This window comes from Pseudorca crassidens, chromosome 4 (assembly GCF_039906515.1).
Source record: "Pseudorca crassidens isolate mPseCra1 chromosome 4, mPseCra1.hap1, whole genome shotgun sequence".
Classification (NCBI taxonomy): domain Eukaryota; kingdom Metazoa; phylum Chordata; class Mammalia; order Artiodactyla; family Delphinidae; genus Pseudorca; species Pseudorca crassidens.
The window spans coordinates 116063916-116091560 of NC_090299.1; the positions used below are offsets into that span (position 1 = coordinate 116063916).

The following is a 27645-nucleotide window of genomic DNA, read 5'->3' on the forward strand; positions in this document are numbered from 1 at the left end:
TAAGGAAGAAAAATTGTAACTGTGTGAGGTGATGAATATTAACTAGATTTATTGTGGTGATCACTTTGCAGTATATATGTATATCAAATCATTATGTTGTACACCTTACACTTACACAATATTATTTGTCAATTATATCTTAATGAAACTGGGGAAATTGTTAAAATAAAAGCAGTGGTGTATGAGGTCACTTGCCCTTACTTTTTGTTTTTAAATCGTGACCCCCTTTAGCTGTAATGACTGATTGGCAGGCTCAATCAGATGCTTAGGGCTGGTTAATGTCATAAAGTTTTTGAGCCATGATGAAAGATAACTCTTACTCTCCCTTGCTTGAGCTGTAGAGTGTTTCATCAGCTTCTCCACCGTGCTAACTCTTAGGAAAAACATTCCTGTTGTGCATACATGGAACTAAACCAAACCAACCAGGATAAAGGACACCTAAGTAAGGTGCCCTCCACCCACTTCTCGCTCACTCCCAGTTTTGCAGGGCCAGTTGCAACTGGTGGCCAGCTGGAATCCTGGGTGGAAGTAAATTAACTGGAAACTCGAGTCACTGCTGCAGTCCCCTGGAATAAAGGAACGAATGCCAGTGCAGCATGGCCCCAGAGCCCACCTCTGGCTACTGCCCACACAACTCAGAGCACTTCTGTGCTCAGGCTGGCAATCACGCAGACTCTGTCTGCCTTCTGCGTATTTGCCTGTAGGATGGAGGCCAGGCCACAAACTTTCACACTTCTCCGATGCTCTAAACATAAGGAGCTCAGAGAGAATGCTTCCTAAAGGAACTAAAAGAGGTGTCTTCCCACATACCTAACTCGGGATAAATATTATAACCCTATTTACTTCTTGAGAAAAAGCTTCAATCTTAGTTCCAAGTTTCTATGAGTGATATGACTATATTACTACTACTACTGGTATAGTAGTAGTTTTTATTATTATATTTCAGGAATAGCATTTCTAATTATCTTGTGGATTTTTGCTTTCTTAGGAAGAAGGAATAAATAAAAAGTTGCTTGGCTTTTCAAGACAGAAGAGGGGTGGTAAAGGTAAAAATAAGTAAATAAAGTAGATAAGAGACTCATTTATTGCAAAATAACAAATAATAAAGTGGTGCTTTAAGATAACAGACTTGCCCCACACCCAGGTTCTTTCATAAAGAAAAAGATGAGGGAGGAAGGGAGGGAGGGAGGGAAGGGAAAAGAAAGATCTTATTATTTAGGATTTAAATTATATCACCCCAGCACAGCAAAGCCTCTTTTGAAATAGCTGCCTCTTTGTAGGACACACACCTTAGTCTTGCTAAGAACACAGAAATTCAGAAGTTTAAAACTTACTGGGAACTTCACAAACTAGAGAAAAGAAATAAGGCAGATTTGCATCCTTTTTTCCATTAAACCATGCCATCAGGAATGTATTCTACAATAATTTCCTTCAGGCAATTTCATTCCCAGTTTTCACTGTTTTTTATTTTCAAGGGAACAAAACAGACCCACACTTTCTTTACCTAACACTAGCCTGAAGAATCTATTGAATTATATTGATTTTTCTCCCTTTGAACACAAGCTCATTAACCTGAAACACTAAGGGGATAACTATATTTCACTGAGCCTATAACTGAGTGTCTGAAAATAAAAAGATTCCAAGACAGTGATACAGCTCTCTCCCTGGGATTCCCAATTTTTTTTTTTTTTTTTTTTTTTTGGCAAAATCAGCTGCAGAAGCTGTGACATTGCTTCCTTAATCCTAGAGAGTTTCACATCAGTTATAAGCAGCTTTCTTTAAATGTATCCTTCTTTATTGTAATGTTTAGCAAAATCCGGTTTCCCAGCTTTCCACCAACTTCTGTATTCTTACAGGCTACTGGGGAGAAAATGTTAGCATCCAACAGTCGTGCGGCGCTGACAGCAGGTTCCGCTGCCTCCTCTCAGCTAAGTGAGCTAGGGCTGAATTGAGAAGCTATCTTGGATGTATGGAAATGAGGTCTCCTCCAAAACCCCCGGGGACTTCCTAGCAAAGGAAAAAGCCATCAGGAAAAAATTAGACAACACAGACAGCAGAGGCAGCCTGCTAGACAAGTCTCTCCAAGAAGCCCAATGAGTGGGGCTGCATTTATCTTCCCAAGCCAGGAGATGTGACCCCACTCTTCCAAAATAATAATCATGTAACAGCTATTTTACCCAAGAAACCAATATAAAGTGCTTGTGGTTTTGACTTTTATTTGAGATCTCTGATGAGATCAAATGATCTATACCCTTTCATTCAAGGCAACAGACGTCTTCAACTGTTTTTTAATTTGATTTATCCTTTGAAACAGAAAGTGCATTACATTTAACTGGTCTTGCAAAGGGGGTTTTCTTCTCTTTACAAACCGAATTCCTTATATAAATTAATAAAAGTTAAAGATGCTAATATATCACCGTTAGCTTAAAAAAGAAAACAATTTACATAGTCTATAGTATTCTTATGATACAAAACACTTCAAATTCAATTACAGCAACTAAATGGATTTTTATGTTTCTGACCCAGAGCAGTTGTAACAATTCCCACCATCTACTTTAACACGCATTTTTATCAGAAAGGAGTTAAATTAAATACAAGCTATTGTAGCCCCTCCCTCCCCAACACCTTCTTTAAATCACTAATAAATAGCAACAAACGACTGTGCAATTTCGGAGAGAAACAGAGAGGCAGGTCTGAGGCCCGTCCTGGTTCCAAGTGTTCTACTTCAAGTGCTGGAGGCGGGAGCCGGGTGCAGAGCCAGGGGTGGTCCGGGAAGAGCGAGAGGGATGAAGGGGAAATGGGATTGATCAAATCCAAACCCAGGAGGGGAGCGGGCGAGAGAGGATGAGAGCATTCTTTACTACGCTTCTCCAGTTAAGCAAAGGGGAACGTGGTTTGAATAGCTCTTAAAAGGGGAAGGGGTCGCAGAAAGAAGGAGGTCCATCTTTTTACACCAAATTCAAAAAAGCATTTTACATTTTAAATATTCACAATAGAGTAACTTCTAGTCAGTGAGACTCACGATTTATTTACAAAGAGCCTTCAACAGGCCACTTTAGTCGGCACAGCAGTTTGTGCGGGAGAAACATCCCTCTTCCCATCTGTGGCGGCCGGCCGCCCGCCCGGGTGGCTCCGAGGTCCCCCGCGCGGTGGGTGTCGACGGGTTCAGAGGCCTTCTCAGCGCCCCCGCCCTGGCCAGCGGCCGCAAGACAGGGGCGGGGGCGCGGGGGGGACATGGGAGGGGGGACGCGACTAGGACACCGAGCGGGGCGGTAGGGTGGCCCAGCTGCGGCGTCTGTTGCGTTAGTCTTGCGGTGTATTTCCTGCCCTTCTCTGCCTTCTCATCATCCTCCGAGCCTCTCTCCCCCGCCCCGCTCAACTTCTAGGTTAAAAAAATAGATATGTACATCTTAGAAAATAGCAAAGGGCCCCCGGCAGGCGGGGCCGTATCCTCCGGGCCCCGAGGAGCGGGAAGACGGGATGCGCGGTCCCCGCGGCCGCCGCGGAGTGACCGGAGGCCGGGCGGGCGGCGGGCGCTCAGGACGAGCTCTCGTTCTCGGACGCGTGCAGCAGGAGGCCACCGCCGCCGCTGCCGGACTTGTGCTTCTTCAGCAGCTGCGTGATTTTCTCGTCGTCCGAGTTGGGGTCCAGGGGCTTGTTATAGTCGTCGTCCTCCTCCTCGTTCTCTGAGGCCCCTTTCAGCCGCTCGGTTTCCGAGTCCTGCTTCTTCTTGGCCGTGGCCATCTCGGCTGCGTGCTTCTTCCTCCACTTGGTCCGGCGGTTCTGGAACCAAACCTGGGGTCGAGAAAGCGGAGAAGAGGGGAGACAGGGGCGGAAGGAATTTAAGGTGAGCAGAGCCAGGCAATGCCTTCTCTCCCGCATCCCGCAGTCGCTCCTGCGGGCCCCTGACGTCTTGACACCCTCCCTCAGAGTCCTCCCAGGTCTGGGCCGTTGAAGTCGGTCTCCACTGCCCCAGCTTCCTCCGAGTATCAGGCACCAACAAACTGACTGCCGTTGCCATAGTGATGGTAACACAAGAGTATTGAGGTTGTCAGTGAGTGATTTCTCAGAAAAGAAAAAAACTTGGAAACTTAAAATGAGTTTCCCTAAAAGAGTTCGCTTGCCTACTTTCTCATTTGAAGTAGAAAACTTTTCCCTTTCGTAAAGTTGCCTCATAATGACTGCGATTCTATTCGTTTTTAACTTTCTTAGATTAAGGTATTTCAAGCAATCTGAAGTGTACTGGCTTTTTAGTGTGATTTGTGGGAGAAGACACAGCATTTACCCCAATTACCTCTGTTCTTTTCACTTTGGGGTATTTGTCTGTTTCACTTATTTCAGGTCTGAATACACACAAATATGGTAGGTAAACACTCCCCTCCCCATTTACACTTGTAATGTATGATGTAAAGTTTTAAAAAAAAATCTGCTAAAACAGAAACCTCAAATCAGTAATAATAACCAACATAAATGCATGAAAATATTTAATATTTGAAAATATTTAAAAGTTGAAATCATCATAGTAGTTTGTGTGTCTTTCTCTGTCTCTCTGGTTTAATGTTTTTCATAAAACCAAAGTCAAAGTAAGAATTTTCATCAGTTATTTTTCTTAAGTGAAATTTTGCCAGTTACATTACTTCCCACTATTAGCATGCCTAATCTTTCACATATTATTTTAATATTGTCCCTCCCTAAGAGATTCATTTTTATACAAATATTTTAAACCTATTCATGATGTTTGACATCGTGTTTCATACATATATTTTAACCTAAAGCATCAGCAATAGCAACCAATTTCCCAAACATATTGAATCATCCTCTCTTTATGCTTCTCATCCATTTTCTCATCCGTTATGTATTTATCTAGAGAATCAGAATTGTTAAGAAAGTGATTTTTAGTTTCTTTATACAGCTATAATAATTCACTTCTAGCCACGCCGACATATTTATGGTGACAAATGAAGACCTCCAGATTACTGTGGTAGGCTCTGTACCAACCACTGCAAAAATAATTTTAACTGTGATGGTACTCTAATGGTAACATACAAAATCACTCCTGAAATGCATTTTATGGTGCTTATCTGTGGGGAAATACTCTCTGACCAGCAGATATGGCTAACGTTATCCCTACTTAATTTTAAAAGCAACAATATAACTAATGGAAACAGACTTAAACACACACACACACCAAAAAATATATATATACATACATATATATAATATAATGAAAAAGAGGAACAAAAGAGAATACCAGAAATATAGGAAACCAATCCCTTTATATTTCAGGGAAAGATTTCTCCAATTTGATTCCCTGGAAATACACCGTACAACTCAATTATAAGGTAAGTGACATTTTAATTATAATTTGTTGTCATAAACAGTAAAACATCTTACATCTATTGATAAACTTATATTTCATAATACAGTAATAATCTTGTCATTTCATTTGGAAAAGTACTATTCCAAAGTGGCTGCCTCAGGTAAGCTAAAAGCAGATGCATCCATGCTAAGTGGTTAGATCTTGTGGATTTATTGGGGTTTTTTTAACCTGCAAGTTAATACAGTAGCACTATAATGCTGATCTACATTAGGGAATTATATAACCAGTGGAGACTGAGTTGACAAACAAAAGCTTGAATATCCTTACAAGTAGAATACATAGAAGCTATCTAACTGGCCTGGTCTATTCTCAGGGCTGATATTTCCGTAATGCTTTTATTCTCTAATAATGGCGAGTTCCCCCAGCACATGCTGCTATCTAGATGAACCTAATTTCAAAGGCGGAGGCTTGATTCCTTTTGTTCATCAACAGTTTGCCGGCCCGAGAGATCCCAGAGCTTTGTAACCTCCCCCTCCATCCCCTTCGCTGATCTCATCGCTCCCCTTGCTTCTCGGACTGCACCCTCGGGCGGCTGTTTGTTAGTTTGGTGTGTGTGTGTGTGTGTGCGCGCACACGCGCGCGCATGACGTACATGGGAGAGCTCTCCCTCGAGGTTTGCAAGGTCCACTCACCTTGACCTGACTCTCCGTCATCCCCAACGAATAGGCCAAGCGAGCCCTCTCGGGCCCCGCCAAGTATTTCGTTTGTTCGAAAGTCTTCTCCAGGGCGAAGATTTGCTGGCCCGAGAACGTGGGTCTCGTGTGTTTTCTCTTCCCATCTTTGTCCAACAAAATGGATCCTTGATCTACGAGAACAGATTAAAAAAAGAAAGGAAGGGGGGAAACAACCAGTTACGAGCGGCTCCGCTGAGAAGAGACGAACTCCAGAAACAACGTTGTGGTGGGAAAGGCAAGTGTATTCCGCGGCGGGCACGAGAAGTGCCGTGGTGCTTGCAGTCCCACTGCGCTTCTCGCTTTGCCTTCTTACACCCACCTGTTTTTTAAAAGCGCGTGTGTTTGAAGCCGCAGTAAATAACCTTCTGCCCAACGACGTCCAACAGAGGGAGCGCACTGCTGAAGTTTGCCGAGGCCCAATCTCTAGGCCCAGTAAATTAAGGCATGTGGGTACGGGGGGGGGGAGGGGGTGTGGGAAAGTCCCCTCTCACCGCCTCGTCTAGTTGGGGCTCGTTCGGTCCCGGGGCCTTTGCGTGGGGGTGACTAGTTTTGTTCCCTGACCGCTTTCCTAACCTGTGCCCGCGCAACAAAGAGCGCCTTGTTTTTGGAACACAAGAGAGTTAAATCGCCCCCGCGTCGAACGCCGCTGCGGCCGAGGGGGAGGGGACGCCGCCTTTGTTGGCGGTCCCTACGTGGCCATCCAAACGAATACAATAATGTCTCCCCGACAGCCGCCCCCGCCCCGGCCGCCCCAGTCCCGAGGCTTCCGAAGGGAGCCTCCGCTTCGCTCTCCCAGCTTCCCTCAGTTACTGCCGCTCAGCCACACGAAAGAGATCAGGAGACAGAAGAAACTTCGGGGACTCGGTCAAAAGCAAAGAACAGAGCGAGAAAAGGACAGGGGACTGTCCCCTAAATGCCACCTGGGAGTATGGGAGCTTCCGCGGCGCTCTGGCCAACTACCTATAAGATTAGGGGGATCCTGGGGTAACTCAGTTTCGAGCAAGATCTTTGCGGGATGTTGCATTTTCCCCCGTCTTTGTCCTGTTACCTCGTTCTTCCTCCGGTTCTTTCTCTTATCAGGATGTTGAGAGCCACGATGCCCCTCAATATGTCCGGGGCCGAGGCAGGTGGAAAAGCGAGGGCCCAGAGGTGGGGAGCGGCCTGCTTGCCCTCCTCCACGGGCCGCGGACCTCTCTTCAGTGGGCTCACCTGGGCTGAGCGTACTCGGGGGACGAGGGGGGCGGTGGTGAGGGCGACGAGGTGAGGTGGGGACACCCTGGACCGAGATGTACATGCAAACACATGCGTTCGGCTCAGGGCTGTGGAGGGCTCGTCGCTGCCGGTCCCCACCGGTTCGTAGAGAGGAGGCCAGTCAGGCTGGCGAAGGTCGAGTGGGACTTCGGCATGGGACACTGGAAAGCTGGGGTGCGGGCTGGAGCACAGTAGCCTCTCCTGCCCTCCCCACCTCTTTAACCCAGGACGGACATGCGGTTCTGGCCGGGCTGTTCCGGGAGCAGCCAGGGCCTCGGATGAGACACGCCCCGCACCACATTGTGTTCCGTGGAGACGCATGCACACCCGTTCCGCAAGGCGTGCCCAAGGCTTGGGGAGAGGGGGGCGCTTGGACGCAACCATGGAGCTCAGGACAGCGAGAGTTCCTCGCTGAACGCCCTGGCCCAACCTAACTCGTGCGATTCTGGCGCTGCCAAACTACTCGGCAGGCAAGAGGGTGGACTCGGCATGCACACCAGGGGCCATGACCTGAGAGCGGGCAGAACAAGCACAACTGGGCGCAGTCAATTGTACTCACGAGGAGTGCAGGCCAGGCGTGCGTCCCTCCAGGGCGGGCTCTGCATCACTCCTGGCCAGAAGATAGGCGTCCGGCCGGGCAGCTCGGCTAGCGGCTTGGGGTACCGACCCACGGCGGCCACGGCCGCGGCGCTGGGGCTGAAGTAGAGCCCGGGCGGCGGCGGTGGCGGGCTCAGGCTGCTGAAACGGGGCAGGCCGGCCAGCAGCCCCGCTGGGGTTGAGGCGGCGGCGGCAGCGGCCGCAGCTGCGGCCGCGGCGGCCGAAGCGGAGGAAGCGGAGGTGGACGAGGAAGAGGAGGAGGAACCGGAGGGCGAGGCGGAGGGCAGGGCTGCCCCTGAGGCCACGGGCATGGAAGGCCGGCTCAGGATGTCGTTGATGCCATGTGGGGTGGCGGCCGAGAGTTGCTGCGGGGGGCTGCCCAGGGATGAGAGCCCCCCCGCGGCCGGGGGCTTCAGGCTGCCTGGGTTGTGGGAGCCCAAAGGCGGGGAGGGTGATGACGAGGAGGACGAGGAGGACGAGGAGGAGGGGGGGCCGGCGGGCAGCGCGGGGTACGCGGCGGGGTACAGCGGGGTCTTCATTTCTGCCATGCTGTGCAGGGCGGCCAGGGGCGGGCTGCTGAGCAGGAACGCGCTCTGCCGGGTGCCCTCCATCGCCCCCACAGCTAACATCCCACGATCAGGCCGGAGCCCGCAGCCACGCAGCGGGAGCGCCGGCCGGTGCCCCCGGAGGGGCTCAGGAGAGCTAGAAGCGCTGAGGGCGCGAGCGAGGAGTCGCTCCGCACACCAGGAGGCGACCTGCCAACTGGGCCAAGAATGCAGCCGCTGAGAGTTGCTCTCGTAACTGCGCAGCAGAAATGTCCAAACACACCAGTCGAGAGGCGGTGGCTCGCCGAGACCAGCGAGGGTCCAGGTGGTTTGGGCTGTCTTTTCCCTCTTAGAGTCCCGGATTCAATCCCGGGCTCTTCTCTCTTCCTCACTTTTTCCTCGCCGCTCAAAGTGCGCTACTTCTCATATTCTCCCTCTTGGAAATAAGGAAAACAAAACCCCAGCCGGCCCCAGAGAGCTTGTAACAAAGTTAAGAGTCACCGAATCTCCGCTTTGATGTGGGAGAGTGGGGGCTGGCTCTTTTTCTTTGGGGAGGTTCAAAGGACGCCGGGTTCCGCCCGATGAGCTCGTCCGATCTTACTTGGATGCCCTGCTCTTCAGGCCACGAGGTTGATTCGCACTCAGCGCTCGGAGCGCGAAGGGAGAGAGAGCATCCAGCCCGCGAGAGGATTTGGCCTCTGGGCGGGCTTCCTCCGCCAGCGCTGCCCGAGGCTTCTGTGCCAGAAAGGGCAGTGCCACCAATCCCTGCGGCTCCCGGATTCGGCGCGCCGACCTGCCTTCCCCTCTGGGCCACGGGGCACTAGAGTTGCAATATTGAAAAGAAAAAGGGCGAGAAAAACACGGAAAAACAGACTAAGTGAAAAGTCTGACGGCTTCGGTTACAGCTCCACTCGTCTGTCCACTTCTGAAAACGGGCCTGGCGACCCCGGCCCCACCCCCCACCCCCAGCGCCCTCTCTTCCTCTCACTCTCCGCCTTTGCCTCTCCTCTCTCGCATTTTCTTCGCGGCTCTACAGGCTTCGCTCTTCTAAGTCCTGTCCTCTGGCCAAGCTGACCCTCTCCGCGGCTCTTCCACTGCCTCTCTCTCCTCTCCTTTTCCCTTCGGGCCTGACAGTTCAGATGAAGCTCTCAAAGGTAATAAAACATTTGCATCACTCCCTACCCCTCTTTAGCTGGGGGACGAGAGGGAGGGGGAAATGGGGGTCCAAAATGAGAACTTTGAAGGACGTCACTCCGAGGCGGCCGGCAAAGGCGGGGCCGAGGAGCAGGGTGCAGGCCGGGGGGCGTAACCACCGTCTCCAATAGCACTCAGCCTTGGGCCTCGCGTCGCCTCCGGGTCGCGCCCACTCGGGAGCGCCGCGCCTTCTGATTGGCTTAGGAGGACGAGCCGTTGGGCCGCGCCCGCCTCGTTCCCGCCCCCTCCCACTTCCATCCCTCCTGTGGGTGGGGCCCGGAGGCGGGGCCTGGCGAGTGGTGAGGTTCGGCCGCTGGCCCAGTGGACGCCTCAATTAATTGTGTTAAATAAAACAGGAAAGGGGGGGGAGCAGAGATGAAGAGGGTATTACTTTTTAAAGAGAAGAATAATGGAAACCCAACCCTTTTATGGAAAAGCAGTTCATATTCTTCCCTCGCCTCCCCCTGCTCGCGTCACCCTACCCCCCTTCTCCCCACTAGCTCGCGACGCCTCACCTCGAACAGAGTCTGGTCTCTTGTAAAATGGAGCTAATGGAGCAGGCAGCCGGCGTAGCCCTGGCCTGGCTCCTTCTTTTGAAGGGATTAATTAAAGGCCATCTGGGCTCTCCCAGGATTGTGTAAATTAATTTGTTGCTCCTTAAGCCTTATAGATGTCCTTAATCCTCTTGTAGGCCGAAGCATCGTCCTTTTCCGTCTTTGCCACCTCCCGCTCTCCTTCGCTGTTCCTTCTCCTTCATTTTCTTTTCATTCCTGGGTCCCCCCCGCGCCCCCCCCCCACAATGTTATCATTTATAGGTTTACTCAATTCGCAGGGAACGGAATCAGCTTATTGGGAATATTTATTCCTCGTGTGATGTTTCGACCTTAGAGCTGTGAACTTTTTTAACTTTGATCCCCTGTGATTATTATTTGTTTTGAGTTTTACGGGGGCAGAATCACCAAAATTGAGGTGGAGTCTTTAGATACAGAAGTACCTGGTTACACCCTCCCCCCGATCCACTGTAAGTTTTTGAAAACCGTCGCCGAAACTCTTACTCCTCCTCTCAAGGCCAGGGTTGTTTCGGGAGATGGAGATGTTCCGGCTTCTGCGCTGTGGTGATGGGATGTCTAGGGTTTGAGTTGGAGGATGGTTTCCCTTATTTCCTCTCAATTTCTTCCATCCCTGGAGATCTTTACATTTCCAGCAGAGTTGAGCTGTGTAGACGGGGAGGAGGACCCTTGAACAATTTAGAGATTTCAAGATATTAAAGTAACACACCATTGAGGGATGGTGGCTAGAGTAATTTCGATGAGAACATTAAGTCCAAACTTAATTCGCAGAAAATAGAAATAAACAGCTATAATAAATAAAGGAATAAAATTCCAGCGGCACCACCCAGTTGGAGTTTGGTTGGTGTTTGGCTATGAGTGCCAAAAGCACTCATTTGCATCCAAGCACCAAAAGCCAGAGGGATTATTCCGCTTTGATAACCTTCACTTCCGACGCACTGGTCTTTTAAGGGTGGCAACTTGAGCTTGAGCTTGAGGAGTTTTTGTTTATCTTTTGCCACTTTTATTATTCACTTCTGAGATAAAAGTAAAGTTCCCTTCTTGCTTCCCAATGCTTTTTCATTAACTTCAAGACTGGGCTAAACCCATCACCTCATAGACCTTAGAATCTGACTCCGGGGAAGGTGAAGTCTTTCCTCAATGTGAATTATGCTGAGTAGAGCAAGAATAGAGATGATGAGGGGGCTGTCTGTATTTCCCTGCGAGGATGTTTTGCTGGGCTATGGGTCTAAAACCCCAGCGCCGTGCCCCTTCGACAGGCCGGGAGACTGCTGCAGGAGAGTGGAGCGTGTAGCCCGGCCCTGCCCCGAGTGTTGGGGTCCTCTGCTTCTCGATTCGTTGAAAACGAAACTTTTTCTCGCCTCGGGAGTCTCCAATACGGAGGTGGCACACAACCTTCCGCCTGGACCGCGCTCCTTGGCCACCAGCGACCTCCTCATATCCCCGGCATTCCTCACAGCATTCTCAAGGACTAGGTAGGAATGGAGAGGAAAGCAGGCCAGTGATTCCCAAAGATTCCAATTTTAAAAAGCTACTCCCCTTTATTTCATGTAAATAGTGTGACCTGGGAAAGAACTGAGCATTTTCCTATTGTAAATTTAGTATCAGATTTGTGGTGGGTGAGGTAGAGACAGAGCAAAATCAAAGAGACAGACCAACACCAGGAGAGATTGATTCAACTCCACCCAACTCCGGGTTAATTGCCATCGGTAAATTGTTGCAAAACTGGGTACGGGTAAGAAGTCTCAATCGTTTGCTTTTACTTATCATTCACACTGGGGAATTAAAATAGCAGCATTGTTCTTAATTGTGACAGTAAAAAAAATCTGGGGTCTGTGTACCTCGATCCCCGGGGGGTGAACCCCGGGTGCCTGAATCCCGCTTGGGGCAGTGTGTATTCCAGACGCACGCTGCGAGGCGCTGAAGGAAGGCCGGTGCCTCTTGCCTGGTGTGTTGGTGGTCATCATCGATCTGCTCCGTCTGTCTCCAGCTGGGAGCCGGGAGAGCGAGGGGCGTCCTCGAAGGGGGTGGGCTGCCCCAGTCTCTCGCGGGGAAAGATAGCCCTGCCCCTCCAGAGCTAAAACCTCCTTCAGGACAGCGTCCTGGAGGAGCAGATCCCGACGCGGATGCGGGAGGCCGGTTTTCTGTCGGGGCCATCTTACACACTGCATACACACGCCCTAGAGAGTCCGGACTTCTCTCCCTCGGGGAACCCCCAGGACCCGCGCGCGCTTCTGCCCACGACCTAATAAAGTCCGACATTTCTAAGCAACCCCTAGGAATGGAACGTGTCACACGTGGTCGCGACGCCCCCCGCCCCCCGCGTCTCTGAACTATATATATATATATATATATATATATTTGGGGGGACAGTGTTTGAAAGCGAATGATTTGCATTTTAATTGAAAAACAAATGAAAGCGGTTTGGCAAATTCTGAGGTTTCAAAAAGGGCTAAAAAGGGTAGGGGTGAGGAAGGCGACGCACCCTTCTCCACCCCTTGACTTTCTTTAAGCCTGCAAACAAGGGCCTCAGTTCTCAAGTTACTGTTTTTAGCCGCTCCTACTATTACTCAGCCTGCACCACGCACTTGCCCACCCTACCCTCGATCTAACCCTGGACTCAAACGCCTAGTGCGTTGGTACTTCTGTTTTAAAATGAAGGAGCAGCCACTAAATTCAGAGTAATTCACAGAAGGAATGCAAATGAAATCTCAGCTAAGTGTACCTAAATTCAGCACTCTGTCGTGGATGGGTGATAACTATTATTCCCCAGGTATATTAACGTTAAAAGGTCGGGATACTCAAGTGTAGCCACAGGAAGCCAATTCTATATTCGCAGAAGGAGGGAGGAGGGGATGAAGGGAATTTTGTGTGTTTCAGGCCAAAACCCACTAGAAAATGTGTTTGATTGTATCGTCTGGGTGACTTCTTTAATAACTCCACTTCCGCCGACGAGTGGGGCCTGTTCGGGCTGAACCCAGAGGCCGGCTGGGTTTACGTTCATGTTAAAAGAGGGGTCTAGAGGGCAGCTAAGTGGCAATTCAAGGGAGAAAGAAGCATGTCCACGATACCTTGGAACAACCCAGTGTCAGAGAAGGAGAACCGGCGAGGAGGGAGAGCACGGCTGTCTGCATCTTTGCAACCCGTAAACGCGGCGGGATGGGAACGCGACCCTTGGCCGCTTCTGCTGACCGGGAATTAACGAGACTACTTGGGAAGGGTTGGGGTAGCGAGGGGCCAACAATGCTGGGTGGGGAAGAGCGCTGGGGGATCCTGCTGTCGGCGCTCTCCCAGCCGAAGTCAACGCAAAACACGAGAGGGAGGGGACCCTCGGTGTAGACTGCCCCGTTGGATCTACTACCAAAAAGATCTCGAACGTCAAGCCAGGATCCCCACCCACCATCACCACCACCGGGCGATCTTCAAAGTAACTGCATGGTAGTCCTGTGCACAACTGCAGAATACGTACTGAGCTCTCCTGGGAGACACGTGCACTCGGAAGGGAGGGTTCTGAAAAGTCCAAGAAGATGCAGAATACTAAGGTCCAGAAATGTCTGCAATATCAAGACCCGATCCAGGAATATGAATAATTGCAAGAAGACACCAATGACCTGCTAGAGAGAAAACTAGTCTTCAACTTCAGCAAAGCACATACATGTATGTATAATACCCCCGACCCCTCACGCTCCCAAGCATTTTCTGCAGAGACCCCATTTGCTTCCAGGGAACCCACTTGCTTTGATGTATATTCTGGAGACGGGGATCCGGCATGGAATCATGAGCTCCAAGGAATGTCTGTGAGTTTCTACAATTTCCTTAAAGAATAAAATGCTGGTTCACTTTCACCACCAGATTAAACAATATCTGATGTGAACGGTCATAAAAAATTTACACCTGTATAAATGACGTCCACTGAACATAATTTAAGTAATTTTAAACGAGCCTGTGAACTAGTTCCTCTTTCAGCCCTGCTAAAAGTTGTTGCGTGTGAGTGAGTGTGTCAGCATTGGTCCTTTCAGCCGCCTCACGCGTGCGGCTCCTTATTCTTCAATGAGAAAAAGTTGTTTTATTTGCGTCACTGCTTTGCTTACAGTTCCTGGGTCCTTCAGGCCCTTTTGAAGAAATCCTGAGCAGTTACCGCCCTCTTGTGGAAAAAAACTTAGCGGTTCCTTCGATCCAGAAAAGACAATCCTGCCTGATTGTGTCAGAAGGATTTATTTTCTCAAAGAGGTCTGCCTTTGTGTAACTGCTGCGCTCGTTGATTAACATGTGCTTAATTTTTATCTGAAATGCCAAATTCATAAAATGAAGTGTGGGTCTGGCAGTTCTTGCTTTAATTCAGATAGCAAAAGCCCTCTAAAATGAACATTTTGATTTTAATCTTTTTTCCTCACCTACCTTTTGTTGCACTCCATTATTTGACTCAGTTGGGATAAAAGAAATTTCTATTTTTACTGGGATTGTTTTATTTTTTTAACTTTTCTTCCCTAATTATCAAAGCAATACTCTACTTAATTCAGAATATTTAGAAAGTGGAGATAATTATAAAAACAAAGAGTTACCCATAATCCCATCTTCAGGGGAAAAACTCTTCTGATATTTTGACATATTTGCTTGCTGTCTTTTGTTTAGTTTTGATGGTTGAGATCGCACTGAGTATGTAATAGTGTATCCTCAAGCTTATTTTATAACCTGCTTTATTCACTTATTGAAGCAGGTACAGATCAGCACTGAAATCTCCCAGACTTAGTCTTCTCTTAGAGCCCTGCACACTCTCAGAGGCCTGGGTCCAGCCTACTCCCACAAACCATAATCTTGCAGGGATGCTAAGTGCTCCAATGCCAAGGTTCCTGCCCTGGTTCTTCCACTTACTATTAACCCCCTCAGACACTTTGCCACTAGTTCTCAGAATGTTAGGACATAGTAATATTAACAATAGCTAACACTGAGTGTTTACTGTTTCAAGTAATTTACAGCATTAATTCAACAACTCTGCATCTCTGAATTAGGTACAAGAGCTGTGCCCATTATAAGGATGATGAAATTAAAGCATAGAGAAGTTAAGTAACTTGCTTAAGATTATACAGCTACTAATTTGGGAAGCTGGGATTTAAACTCCGGGTAGTCTGGTTCTAGAGTCCCTACTTTTTTTTTTTTTTTTTTTTTTTTTTTTTTTTTTTTTGCGGTACGCAGGCCTCTCACTGTTGTGGCCTCTCCCGTTGCGGAGCACAGGCTCCAGACGTGCAGGCTCAGTGGCCATAGCTCACGGGCCCAGCCGCTCCACGGCATGTGGGATCTTCCCAGACCGGGACACGAACCCATGTCCCCTGCATCAGCAGGCGGACTCTCAACCACTGCGCCACCAGGGAAGCCGGAGTCCCTACTTTTAACCAGTATATTAAACTGCTCTGCTGATAACTGAAAAAATATTAATGCATAAGAAAGCAATCTGAATATTATAAATTGATAAGTAAATATAAAGTGAATCTTTGCATATTCTATTACAGGAAAAAACACAATTCACATTTTCTTAGATAAGAAAAACATTGAAAAGGATAATAGAGGTTATTGAATTCTTTTCTGAGTTATTCAAATAAAAATTTAATTCCTGAAAATAATATTAGACCTTGGTTTACACACAAGTATTTCAGTTTCAAAATAATTTTAATTTTAGTTACTTTTTAAAAAAATAGACCTTATTTTAGAGCAGTTTTAGGCATTTTAATTACTTTAACTTAAATTTTTAATTTTAACAAACACATACCTCAGCTTCATATTTTTGTTCCCTGAATCCAGGGGAGTGGTTAATCATAGATTTGCTTCACAGATGGTCTAGATTATAGCTCTAAATAGCTATTCATGGGCCAGGTAGACTTCTAAATAAACCTGTCAACCTGGCCATTTTACGCTGCAAAGTTGCCAAGGATGTGGGTTATCCCAGTGAGAAAATCTCCAGTTACTTGGTATACTTTAGGTATCATGAAATAATGATGGAATAGGAGTGGTACTAAAGCTATTTTACAATCTACAGGGCACAGCTATCAACCAACCAGAAGTGATACCCTGGTCTATTAGAACAAATGTGCTGTTTATCAGCCTAGAAATCAGCAATCCTATCTGATTCATGCTCTACTCCTTCCTAGCTGTGATCTTGGGCAAGTTAATTACTCTTATTTAAAACTGGCACTTTGTCATGCTAATAAGTGACTCTCTAGACTAAGTGTATTGCCTTTCCTAGAGTTAGCTGGTAGAGGTAATCTTGCAGAAGTAGGGCCCTATGTATACAGGGGTGAAGTTTACTCGAAGTAGAACTTCTTGATCTTAATCATCAGTGAAGAAGTAGAACTTCTTGATCTTAATCATCAGTGAAAGAGCAGGTCCTTGGGAAGGAAAGATATACTTGAAGGCAGCCCTTAAATAATTAGAAAAGAGAAAATTTTTTTTAACTTTCTATTTTATATTGGAGTATAGATTAACAATGTTGTGATAGTTTCAGGTGTACAGCAAAGTGATTCAGTTATACATATACATGTACCTATTCTCTTTCAAATTCTTTTCCCATTTAGGCTGCTACATAATATTGAGCAGAGTTCCCTGTGCTATACAGTAGGTCCTTGCTGGTTATCCATTTTAAATATAGCACTGTGTACCTGTCAATCCCAAACTCCCTAACTATCCCTCCCCCCACCCTTCCCCCCCACCCCCGCCCTGTAACCATAAGTTCCTTCTCTAAGTCTGTGAGTGTGTTTCTGTTTTGTAAATAAGTTCATTTGTATCATTTCTTTTTAGATTCTGCATATAAGCAACATCATACAATAAGAAAAGAGAAAATGTTTATCTCACTCGGACTGTCCCTTGTTTTGGTTTGGATTTCGAGCTGTCCAAGGTGCTTTTAAGATAGAGGTTAAATATAAGCACTATCACGTGGAAGCAAAACTTGATCTAGGAAGAAGAAAATCCTGAAGGGAACCCCAAATTGATGATGAGTACATTGTATAAACTAGTTTACCTAGTTTCATGATACTCATTGTTTCCTTTTAATTTTCCCTATGCTTTATTGAAATGTTCTATCATGGTCTAGGAATTGCTGCTAGAAAATACAAATCCACTGCCCGTATTTGCACACAATATTAGAGGGAGATCTGTGCCCCTCCTAGGCCGTCTGGGTTGGCTGTCTAGCTATTTCTCCCTTCCACCACAAAACTATTGCCCCACCTTGGAAAGGAGAGCACTAGTGTACTATCAGAAGTAACAATTTGTGTTTTTCACATGCATGGAAGTTTCTCTGATAGGGTTAAGAGACTACAGCAAACAGGGATAAAAAGGGCCACGTAGGTTTAAAACAGTGGTTCTCAACCCTATTAGAATGAGTGCTACCTTTTCATAACAAATATTTAATAATGGGTCTTTTACTGTCCTGAATTGATATTCATATCTAGCTACACACATAATTTCCAAAAAAGTCAATATACAACCTGAGCTATAACATAAAGGAAAAATAAATGGAAAATACTTTATAATAATATGATGTGCAATTCAGTATGTAAATGAATGGGGGCTGTCTACACTGAAGACAATGAAATAATCAGACATACATGCACATATAACCACGATAAATGCAACCACCGCAAATACAGGCTGATTAAGGAGTTTCAAATATAACTAATGACATTAACATTTGTGTGTCGATTTTCAGAAATGGTAAATAACTCTTGAATGAGACTCAGTATGTTTTTCCTTTAATATACATGGAAGTTACTCTCCTGGATAATTCAGTGTTTATTGAAACCATATAAAATTGCTTTGTGTTTATATATAAAACGGAGGAAATTATGTGCTCAATAATAATAAGTAGGTTTTTCTTCTATGTAAATGTCCATTGGGAGATTTAAATTTTTTACTTTTTGCACGAATGTCCCATGCAATGCAGGACGTCTAGCCTTCCTGGGCCCTGCCTGTTAGCCAGCATTGCCCCTATCCAATCTGATAAGGGAAAAGCACACACAGATGTGCCAAAAGTCCCCATTGAGAATCACTGTTTTAGAACTTCAGACAGTTTAGAAAGTGTTTTCATATATATTAAGTTTGCAAAGCTTTTTCACATATAATATCTCGTTTAATTCTCCTCAAAATCCATGAGAAGGACATTATTACTGTCATTTCAACAATGAGGAAACTAAGGCACCAAAAGGAGATGTGAAAAGTCAAAGTCATTCACCACAGCACATCCTTATCATCTCCTTGACTCATCAGTCTGGAGCATATAGAGAGATGGAATACAGGATATAATTCTGCTTTTAACCCAGAAAACTCCATTGCATCTAGCTTGGCTATCTAGACTTGAGCTATGCAATGTAGTAACCACTAACCATATGTGGCAACTTAAATTTATATTAATTTAAATGAAAATTAAAATATAGTTCCTTAGTCACACAGCCACATTTCAAATGCTCAATAACCACATGAGGCTAGTGGTTATCCTACTGGACAGCGCAGGTATAGAGCTTTCCCACCATTGCTGAAAGTTCTGTTAGGAGCACTGATAGGTTACTTCAGTTTGCCTCCATATGACCCACTCTTTCCTCTAAGCTGCTATCAGTCTTAAACACAACACACACACACACACACACACATACACACACACACACACACACACACACACACACAGTGCTCAGCTCTTTCTCTATACCTTGGTTTATGTTCTGTGCCTAGAATATCCCACTACTTCACAATTGAACCTATGTGCTTACTTCTTGAGAGCAGGACCATGCCTTATTTATCTTTGCATCCCCAGTACCCAGCACAGTACCTAGCACACAGTCCGTGCCTAATATCCACCAATCAACGCTACCTCACATGCATTTTCTTTTTAGTCCTGATCTTGCTGTGTGACTGATAATGAAAATATGTGTGCTCCCACATAAAATGGATGTAACCACAATTAATCTTGAATTGTTCAGACAGCTAAGGAACAAATGTCATGTCTTATAATGTCATCGCAGTTCTCAGGTTTTGGGGCATCTCTTAGATTGGGATTATCCTGGATTCGGATTTAGGAGTTCCAGAATAGTATGGGTTAAGGTCATCAGCTTATTTGACCCTGGCAGACCTAATTTTTCTCGTCTTTAACATATTGATGGGTGAAGGAGAGCATTGATTTAGGTAATTTCCATGGTGCTTTTTTTTTTTTTTTTGCGGTTCGCGGGTCTCTCACCGTTGTGGCCTCTCCAGTTGCAGAGCACAGGCTCCGGACGCGCAGGCTCAGCGGCCATGGCTCACGGGCCCAGCCGCTCCTCGGCATGTGGAATCCTCCCGGACCGGGGCGCAAACCCATGTCCCCTGCATCGGCAGGCGGACTCTCAACCACTGCGCCACCAGGGAAGCCCTCTATGGTGCCTTTTGATACTCATATTCTATGGGCCTAAGAGTTGACTGACAGCCAGGTGTATGCAAAAGGCCAACCTAAAGGCAGACACAAACCAGACTATGTGGGGAGAACTAGGAAACTAGTGAGGAAGCCCAGCACTCTGAAGGAGGGTACAAATGAAAATATCATTAACCAGCTGCTGTGGTTTGGTTTCCAGAGGACTGACTTTCCAGGAGGTTGCTACAAGATGGCTGTATGCAGTTTCTGTACTTGGAGACTGCAGCACACTTATGATCACAGCTCATTTAGGCCCTCAATTTTAATTTGACATAGTTTACGTTAGGTTGATTTATTACAGCCAGGTCGCTCTGCACAGCATTCATTTCCTCAGCATTCTAAGGCCCATAACAAGGGGTGGTTCATTCCATAAGTACTCTCAACAGAATTCCTTCACAATTATTTATTATTTAAAAGGATTATATTGCAGGCAAAGTATCCCAAAGACTTACTAGAAGGTTGGCATCACTGCCTATCTGCAGTTTGGATTATGAAGAGATATATAGGCAGATGCAAAGATATTTAAAATATTTTGAGAAAAACTTTAAAACATATTCCTGCATTTTGGATGCAAATCAAGTTTAGAAATAGAAGCAATGTGTAATACTAGAGTTTTAAAAATAACTTGTATTTCTAAAATTTCTGGAATAAAGTGAGTAGGAAAAGAGCTTTATTAGGAATCAGAAGCCTAAGCTCTAACACTCAGAGTCTGATTTTCCTCATCCTTAAAAAAAAATAGACTAAACATTATGTCTCTTCAAAAACTTTTATGCTAACATTCACAGCAGCATTATTCATAAAAACCAAAAGTAGAAGCAACTCAAATGTTCATCAATTAATTAATGGATACATAAAACCATAATATATCTATATAATGGAGTATTATTCAACAATAGAAAGGAATGAAGTACTGCTTCATGCTGCACTATGCATGAACCTTGAAAACATTTTGCTAAGTAAAGAGGCCAGTGACAAAAGACCACACACACTGTATGATTCCATTTATGTGAAATGTGCAGAATAGGTAAATCCACAGAGACAGAAAATAGATTAGTGGCCCCTTGGTGCTGGGATCATGGTGAGGGAAACAGGAACAGGAATGACTATTTATGGTTACCAGAAGTTCTTTAGGGGATTTTGAAATGTTCTAAAATTAGACTCTGGTGATGGTTGCTCAACTCCGTGAATACACTAAAAACCCCTGAATTGTACACTTTAAATGAGTGACTGTTAATGGCATATGAAACATATCTCAATAAAACTATTTTAAAATAAGAGAGATTGTGAAAAAGTGCCAAGAGTATAGACAAAAGCACTCCATAAAGAGCAAAACACGCCTACTGTTGTCTTCACCTAAGGAAATCTGCTGAGAGAGGAAGTGACAAAATTTCAGTAGCTAAAGAAATGGATACTGATGGAGGAAGGGCATGGGAATGACTGCCCTATAAATGGAAAATTAAAACATAATAAGGGAATACGAAAACAAAATGACACCAATTTACTTATTTTCCCTTCCAAGTTTCTTTTATATTTCGTATTGTAAACAAGATGTAATTGGCTTGTAGGAAACAGCAAATATGCATTCAGATACTTTTTATTGTTTCAGAATCATGAAGTCCATAAATCATTCTCTATCTGTCCTAGGGACAAGGAAAAGATAAGCAGAAGATTTAAGCCAATAAACTGATGTCCTACTGGGTGTTAATTCTACCTCTTAATCAAGATCTGATTACCAAAAAGGAAGAGAGAACATAAAAATGCTATAAAGATTTAAATATTTTCACTCTCTCCATAACTCATGCTGTAAATGTGCTCACTGTGACATTCACTATAGCAAGAAAATTGAGATGTTCTTTCAGGATTCTGTACAGCAGAATCTCTGCCAATTATGATGAATAAGCCAAGTCCATATGCTTCTTCTATAAAGCTGTATAATATCAAGGTACTCCAATTCTGCTTCTGCTTCCTCAAAAACATAATATATCCAAAGAACAGTAAAAGGTAATTAAAATACTTAATAGCTTAATCACACTCAATCCTATATTTGTGCAATGCAGACTCTGGTTTGCTGGAGGTATAACTGAAAGGCATTATCTTGGGCCAAGAAAATGAATCAGATATTTAATGGCTATGTGGAAACGGAAATTTTCTTGTAAGATTACAAAAATTCAGGCCAATGATACACTAAACTATAATAAAGTTTATCATTAAAATTCTGAGCAGGAATGCTAGGCACTGTATCTTTTCTCCCTGAAGGATTAAGTATTCTGCAAAAGAATGCTTGAATACCATGTTCGTTCTTTTATAGATAAATATACTTCGTAGGCTGTTCTACAGAGCAAGTGGATGAATTTTCCCCATTTCATAATTTCTATACATTAAGAACATGAAGCAAGAAGCAAAACACTAGTTATCAACTAACCAGTTCTGTTTAGATCTCTAAATCAAAACTGAAAATGCCTCACAGCAGAATATCAGGTAAGAAGCTTAAATCCCTAAACAGTCAACAAGAATAGTTTACATTTTATATAGCACTATGGTGCTTTTTCAGTTATTGTCTTTAAAAATAATGTTTTGTCTTTGGTTAAAATTGTAAGTCCTTGGAAAGACCAAGAAGTATTCCCTAGTAATCGTATAAGTCTCGGGGTAATGAATTTAGCAGATCCTTACTTAAGAGCAAGTGTTAATGACAGGAGCTGGTGTGGGATTGCATGGCTTCCCTGTAAATCCTGGAGCAAGGGGGATTCACAGAAGATGGAGTAAGAATAATGGAGTGTCTGTAATAAGCTTTAACTTTTAGAAGAATAGTGGTGGAGGATGTAATCACAGAGTTTTCAGGTGCCATCTCAGCCCAGGGAGTCAGGAGGCAGACACAAGGAACTAGGAATATCAAACCTTTGTAAAATTTCCCAAAGTTAATAACTTAAGGATACTTGTTTTTTGTTTTCTCCTCAAAGCCTAGTGGTTCTGTGTGCTTATATTTAGGGACAGCAAGATAGGGTGATACATGGGAGACTTCCTACCACTCTTCAGCAGGACTTGGGGAGAGCTTATCTTCAAGGAGACATATCATTTGGACTGTGGGACCATTTGTCTGTGTGTTTGGTACCTGGAGGAAGCAGGTAGGCAGTGCAGGAAAGCTATTTGGCCGAGCACTTCAACACACAAAGGGCCTCAAATTTAGACGTTTGAACTTACCTCCAAGAAAGACCATGCACACAATCACAATCACATACACTAACCAATGGAAAGAAAAAGACCTTTCAATTTTAAAAAAGAAGTGGGGGGGGAGGGATAAATTGGGATATTGGATTGACAAATACACACTACTATGTATAAAATAGGTAACAAATAAGGACCTACTGTAGAGCACAGGGAACTCTGCTCAATACTCTGTAATGACTTATATGGGAAAATAATCTTTAAAAGAGTGGATAGGACTTCCCTGGTGGTGCAGTGGATAAGAATCCACCTGCCAATGCAGGGGTCACGGGTTTGATCGCTGGTCTGGGAAGATCCCACATGCAGCAGAGCAGCTAAGCCTGTGAGCCACAACTACTGAGCCTGTGCTCTAGAGCCTTTAAGTGATATCTTATGATAAGTTTCTTTTTCTGTGTGACTTATTTCACTTAGAATCATCGTACCTAAATCCACTCATTATGCTGCTACTAGCCTTATGACATTGATTTCATGGCTGAGTGAAATTCCATTGTACATAAGTAACACAACTCCTTTATCCATTTTTCTCTTTCCTGGGATATTTAATGTGTACCGAATTTGATGTTCTTGTAAACAGAGCAGCCCTAAACTTTGGGGTGGCTATGTCTTGTTGATTTTTAGATTTTCCAAGATATACGCCCATGAGTGGAAGTGCCCTATGCTCTCTGTAGCTGTGTTTTTTAGATGTTTTAGGAAACACCATACACTTCTCCAGAGTGGCTGTTGGCAATTTGCATCCCGCCCATCAGAGTAACAAGGCTCCCTGTTCTCCATGGCCTGTCCTGCCTTTCTGGTTTTTACACATTTTTCAGATGGCCATTTTGACCGGTGGGAAGTGAGACTTCTTTGTAGTGCGGATTTGCATTGCCCGCTTGCTTGGTTGGCCAATAAGGGTGTATGCGGTTTTTCCTGAATATATTCAGGAAAAACCATATACGCCCCTTTTGGCCAACTGCATCATTGTCGAAGTTCTGCCGCTTTTCATGTGCTTTAAAGGCGACTCCAATCTACCTCTTGAAATCTGTTTCCTGCAATTCTGCCTTGCTTTCAAATCCTCTTCGTTGCGTTACCTCAGTATATTTTTGGACGATCGTTGTCCTTTATACCTCTGCAGGTTTGTGAACTGCCGTGTCCCTGAGCTTCATTTTTCAACTCACTTTTTTGTGAGCTGGCCACAAAACCGCAGGATTGCTTCAGGCCCTATTCTGGTTCCGGGGCGGCAGGCTGAGCCTTTGGTTAATTCTTCTTCCTGATAGGAAACTAGAGTGACCTGTGCCTGTCCAAACACCTACAGCTAGTCTCTCATTGGTTCCCCCTCTTGTCGTTCATCCTCCGGACAAATAGCAAATTGTGCGAAACAGGAGGTTAAAGGCGCTGACTCTCCAAGTGGGGAGATTGTTAGTAAAGCGGCTGGAATGGCGAACCCAAGCACCGGGAGATGAAAAATGAGGTAAGTTTTAGAAACCTTTCCCGATCACACGGTGTACCATCCTCTGGGTTTCCCATGCGTCTTTTAGCTGTAGGAAGATTCCCTTAAACCTGGAGAGTTGGGACCCATGGAATGGGTAGCATGCAGTATTGCTTTAAAGGGTCTGCATTTGCTCACCCAACCTCACCAATCCTCTCAGCCGGAACAGTTTCCAGCCTTATGTCTCATCCTGCTGTGGGTCGAGATGTGTTCAATCCATGTTGCATCACAGTCCCTGAGCAAAAGTTGTAAGAATTTTTCTGCCTTTCACTGTCTTTTTTTTTATTTATTATTATGTTGGTTACAGCTGATTTTCAATGCTCTCTTTCTTACTGCTGTACATCCACTTGATTGACGTACAAAGAGCCATCAATAAATTCTTTTTCAGATTCTTACCAGTCGTATATATTCTTTTCCGGTGACTTGAGTGTGCTGAGTGCAGTTCTTTGAGGTACTGTGTAGGCCTTATCGATTATCAATTTGGTATTTGGAACGGTATCTTTGCTAATTTCAACCTCCTGGATAATGCCTCACCACTCCCCACCTTTCCCCTCTAGCAGCCTTATGTTTGTTTTCTACATATTTGACTATGTTTCTGTTTTGTAATTTATTTCATGTGTAGCCATTTTTGATTCCACCTTTAAGTGATATCTTATGATATGTGTCTTTTTCTTTCTGACTTATGTCACTTAGAATGATCGTACGTAACTCCTCCCGAGTTGTTGCAGCTGGCTCTATTTCATTGATTTCCTGGCTGAGTAATATTCCACTCTACATAAGTATCACATCTCTTTTATCCATTTTTTCCTTCCAGGGACATTTAGGTTGTATCCAAGTCGAGGCTCTTTTAAACAGAGAGGCGGTAAATGTTGCAGTGCCTGTGTCCTGTCGATTTTTGTTTTTCCCAAGATATACGCCCATGAGTGCAAGTACCCTATGCTCTGTAGCTCATTTTTTAAGACTTTTTAGTAAACACAATACACTTCTCCAGAGTGTCCATTGGCAATTTATATTTCCACTATCAGCCTCACAGGCCTCCCTTTTCTCCTCAACCTGTCCTGCATTTCTGGTGTTTACACTTTATGAGGACAGCTCTTCTGACTGTTGCGAAGTGATACCTTTTGTAGTATTGATTTGCAATGCCCACCTGTTTAGTTGGCTAAAAAGGGTGTGTGCCCTTTTCTTGAATATATTCAGAAGAAAACGCATTCGCCCTTTTTGGCCAACTGCATCGTTGGCAATATTCAGCCCCTTTTCTTGTGCTTTAATGGTGAGTCCTTTCTACTTCTTCAAATACCTTTCCTGCCATTCTCCCTTGCTTACAAGTCCTTTTCGGTGACTTACCTCAAGACATTTTTTGAAGATAGATATTTTCAACTCTGCAGTTTCGTGAATTTTAGTGCCCCTGAGTTCCATTTTTCAACTTGTGTTTTTGGGAACTGGCCACAAGACAGCGGGATTTCCTCAAGCCCTATTCTGTTTCCGTGGGCAATCTTGGCCTTTGGTCAATTCGTCTTCCTGATTGGAAATTACAGTGGCATGTGCCTGTCCGAACACCTAGGACTTGTCTCTCATTGTTTCTCATCCTTCCGCTTCATCCTCTGGACAAATTCCAAACTGTGCGCAACAGGATGTTGAAGATGCTGACATCCCCAAGTGGGGAGATTGTTAGGAAAGACGCTGGAGGGGTGAACCCAACTACCTGGAGATGAAGAGATGACGTGCCTTTTCCAAACTCTTCCCGATCAAACGGTGTGCCATCTTCTGGGTGTCACAGGCATGCTTTAGCTGTAGGAAGCGTCCCATGCATGTAAGGAGAACACCAGGGATTTTTCCAAATCAGTGTCTCCCCGAACCCCAAACTGGGGAATTTTTAAGCTATGGCTACATGTATGTTCATTAAGGGCCTTGGGCAGTAGGCAGAGTCCGAACTTTAGATGATTGAAGTCTTCAGGGTCAGAAGCGCTCACCACCGGCTTCCCTTAGGTTACGTTTTAACTGTCATTGATAGATGATGTCAATAAAAATATCTATTCTTTTTCAGATTATTTCCCCTTATAGGTTATTACAAAATATTGAGTGTACGTCCCTGTGCTATACAGTAGTTCCTTGTTGATGATCTATTTTATACATAGAAGTGTGTATGTGTTAATCCCAAACTGTTAATTTATCCCTCCTCCCACCTTTCCCCTTTGGTAATAATAAATTATAAGATTTTATACTTCTCAGAAATGGGGGAGCTTAAAGAGAGGTATCATTTTCAATGGAAAATCATTCAAAACAAGATTGAACCTCCAGCCAAGATTATTAGATGTACATCCTTGGAAAGAAATCACTTCTTTTCTCTAATGTTGACCTGACAAATAAGACAAACCCCTTCACTGAACTTGCTTATAATAAAGTGATGGAAATATCAAATGGAAGTGTTAGAAACATCTTATTTTACCCGAGCCTTATACACTGCTCTATGTTGATTACAGTTTGGCTCACACATCTGTTCATTGAAGTTACAATGTTGTCAATTTCTGCTACTGATCCTACAAAGTGGGCCCCGACAAGGGTCCCCCTGCCCAGTGTCATTGGAGTCAACAGATCGAGATTTTTTGTTCAGAAGCAAAGGAAAATTTATATTTTGATCAGAGAATGGAGAGGTGAGAGCGTGCGCTCCCCCGTGGGCTGTGGGCCGGGCTGCTGTGTAAGGATCCTGTCAGCGTCAGTGGGAGGGAGGGGGCGGAGCTCTCGAGGGCAGGGTTGGCTGGAGCTCAGGCTCTATGTCGCGGAGTCTGCACGGAGCCCCACTAGCTGAGGTGTCGGCCCAGACATTTTGCACTAGGAAATCGGGTCTGAAGTGCCAGGTGTGGGACTTCTGCATGCGGAACCCTAGGAGCACGTGAAATTAGACAAACCACAAAGGAAAAAATGGTTAGACTTTATTTTATTGCCCAGATTCTATTTTTATCCCCTAGGAATTTTTCATGGGCTTTGCCGGTGACAAACCCCTCCTCTGCCTTTTGTCCCGTTCCTCATTCTTGGGGCACTGAGGGTGCAGACCCCTCTTCTGTAAATGCTTCGTGCTGAGTTGGGAGTCCTCATACCCGGGGGGGGAGGGGCAGAACTTCTCCCCAGCAGCCTCCAGGTGAGGTTGATTGTCCCCAGGGCTCCTGCTTGTCCGCCTGAGCACCAGCATTGGAAGTGTTATAGATTCTAATGACCTTTAAGGGTCCAGGAAAGACATGCGCAGAGACGCTGGGGAGGCTGGTTTTACCCGGCCCAACGTTTGTTCAGCCACCTTAGGCTGATGGTTTCTGCCAGCCTAGGTGCTCT

The 27645-nt window shown here is 45.1% G+C and overlaps 1 protein-coding gene across 1 annotated transcript; it reads right to left on the minus strand.

The window, feature by feature from the left end:
- Positions 1-2199: 2199 nt before the first annotated feature.
- On the minus strand, positions 2200-9381 carry NKX6-1 (NK6 homeobox 1). Its single transcript, XM_067734733.1, has 3 exons — positions 7865-9381; positions 6013-6185; positions 2200-3795 (listed from the first exon to the last, which is right to left on the minus strand). Exons 1-3 carry the CDS (start codon positions 8529-8531, stop codon positions 3538-3540), a joined length of 1098 nt encoding a protein of 365 aa, XP_067590834.1. The 5' UTR covers positions 8532-9381; the 3' UTR covers positions 2200-3537.
- Positions 9382-27645: the final 18264 nt, after the last annotated feature.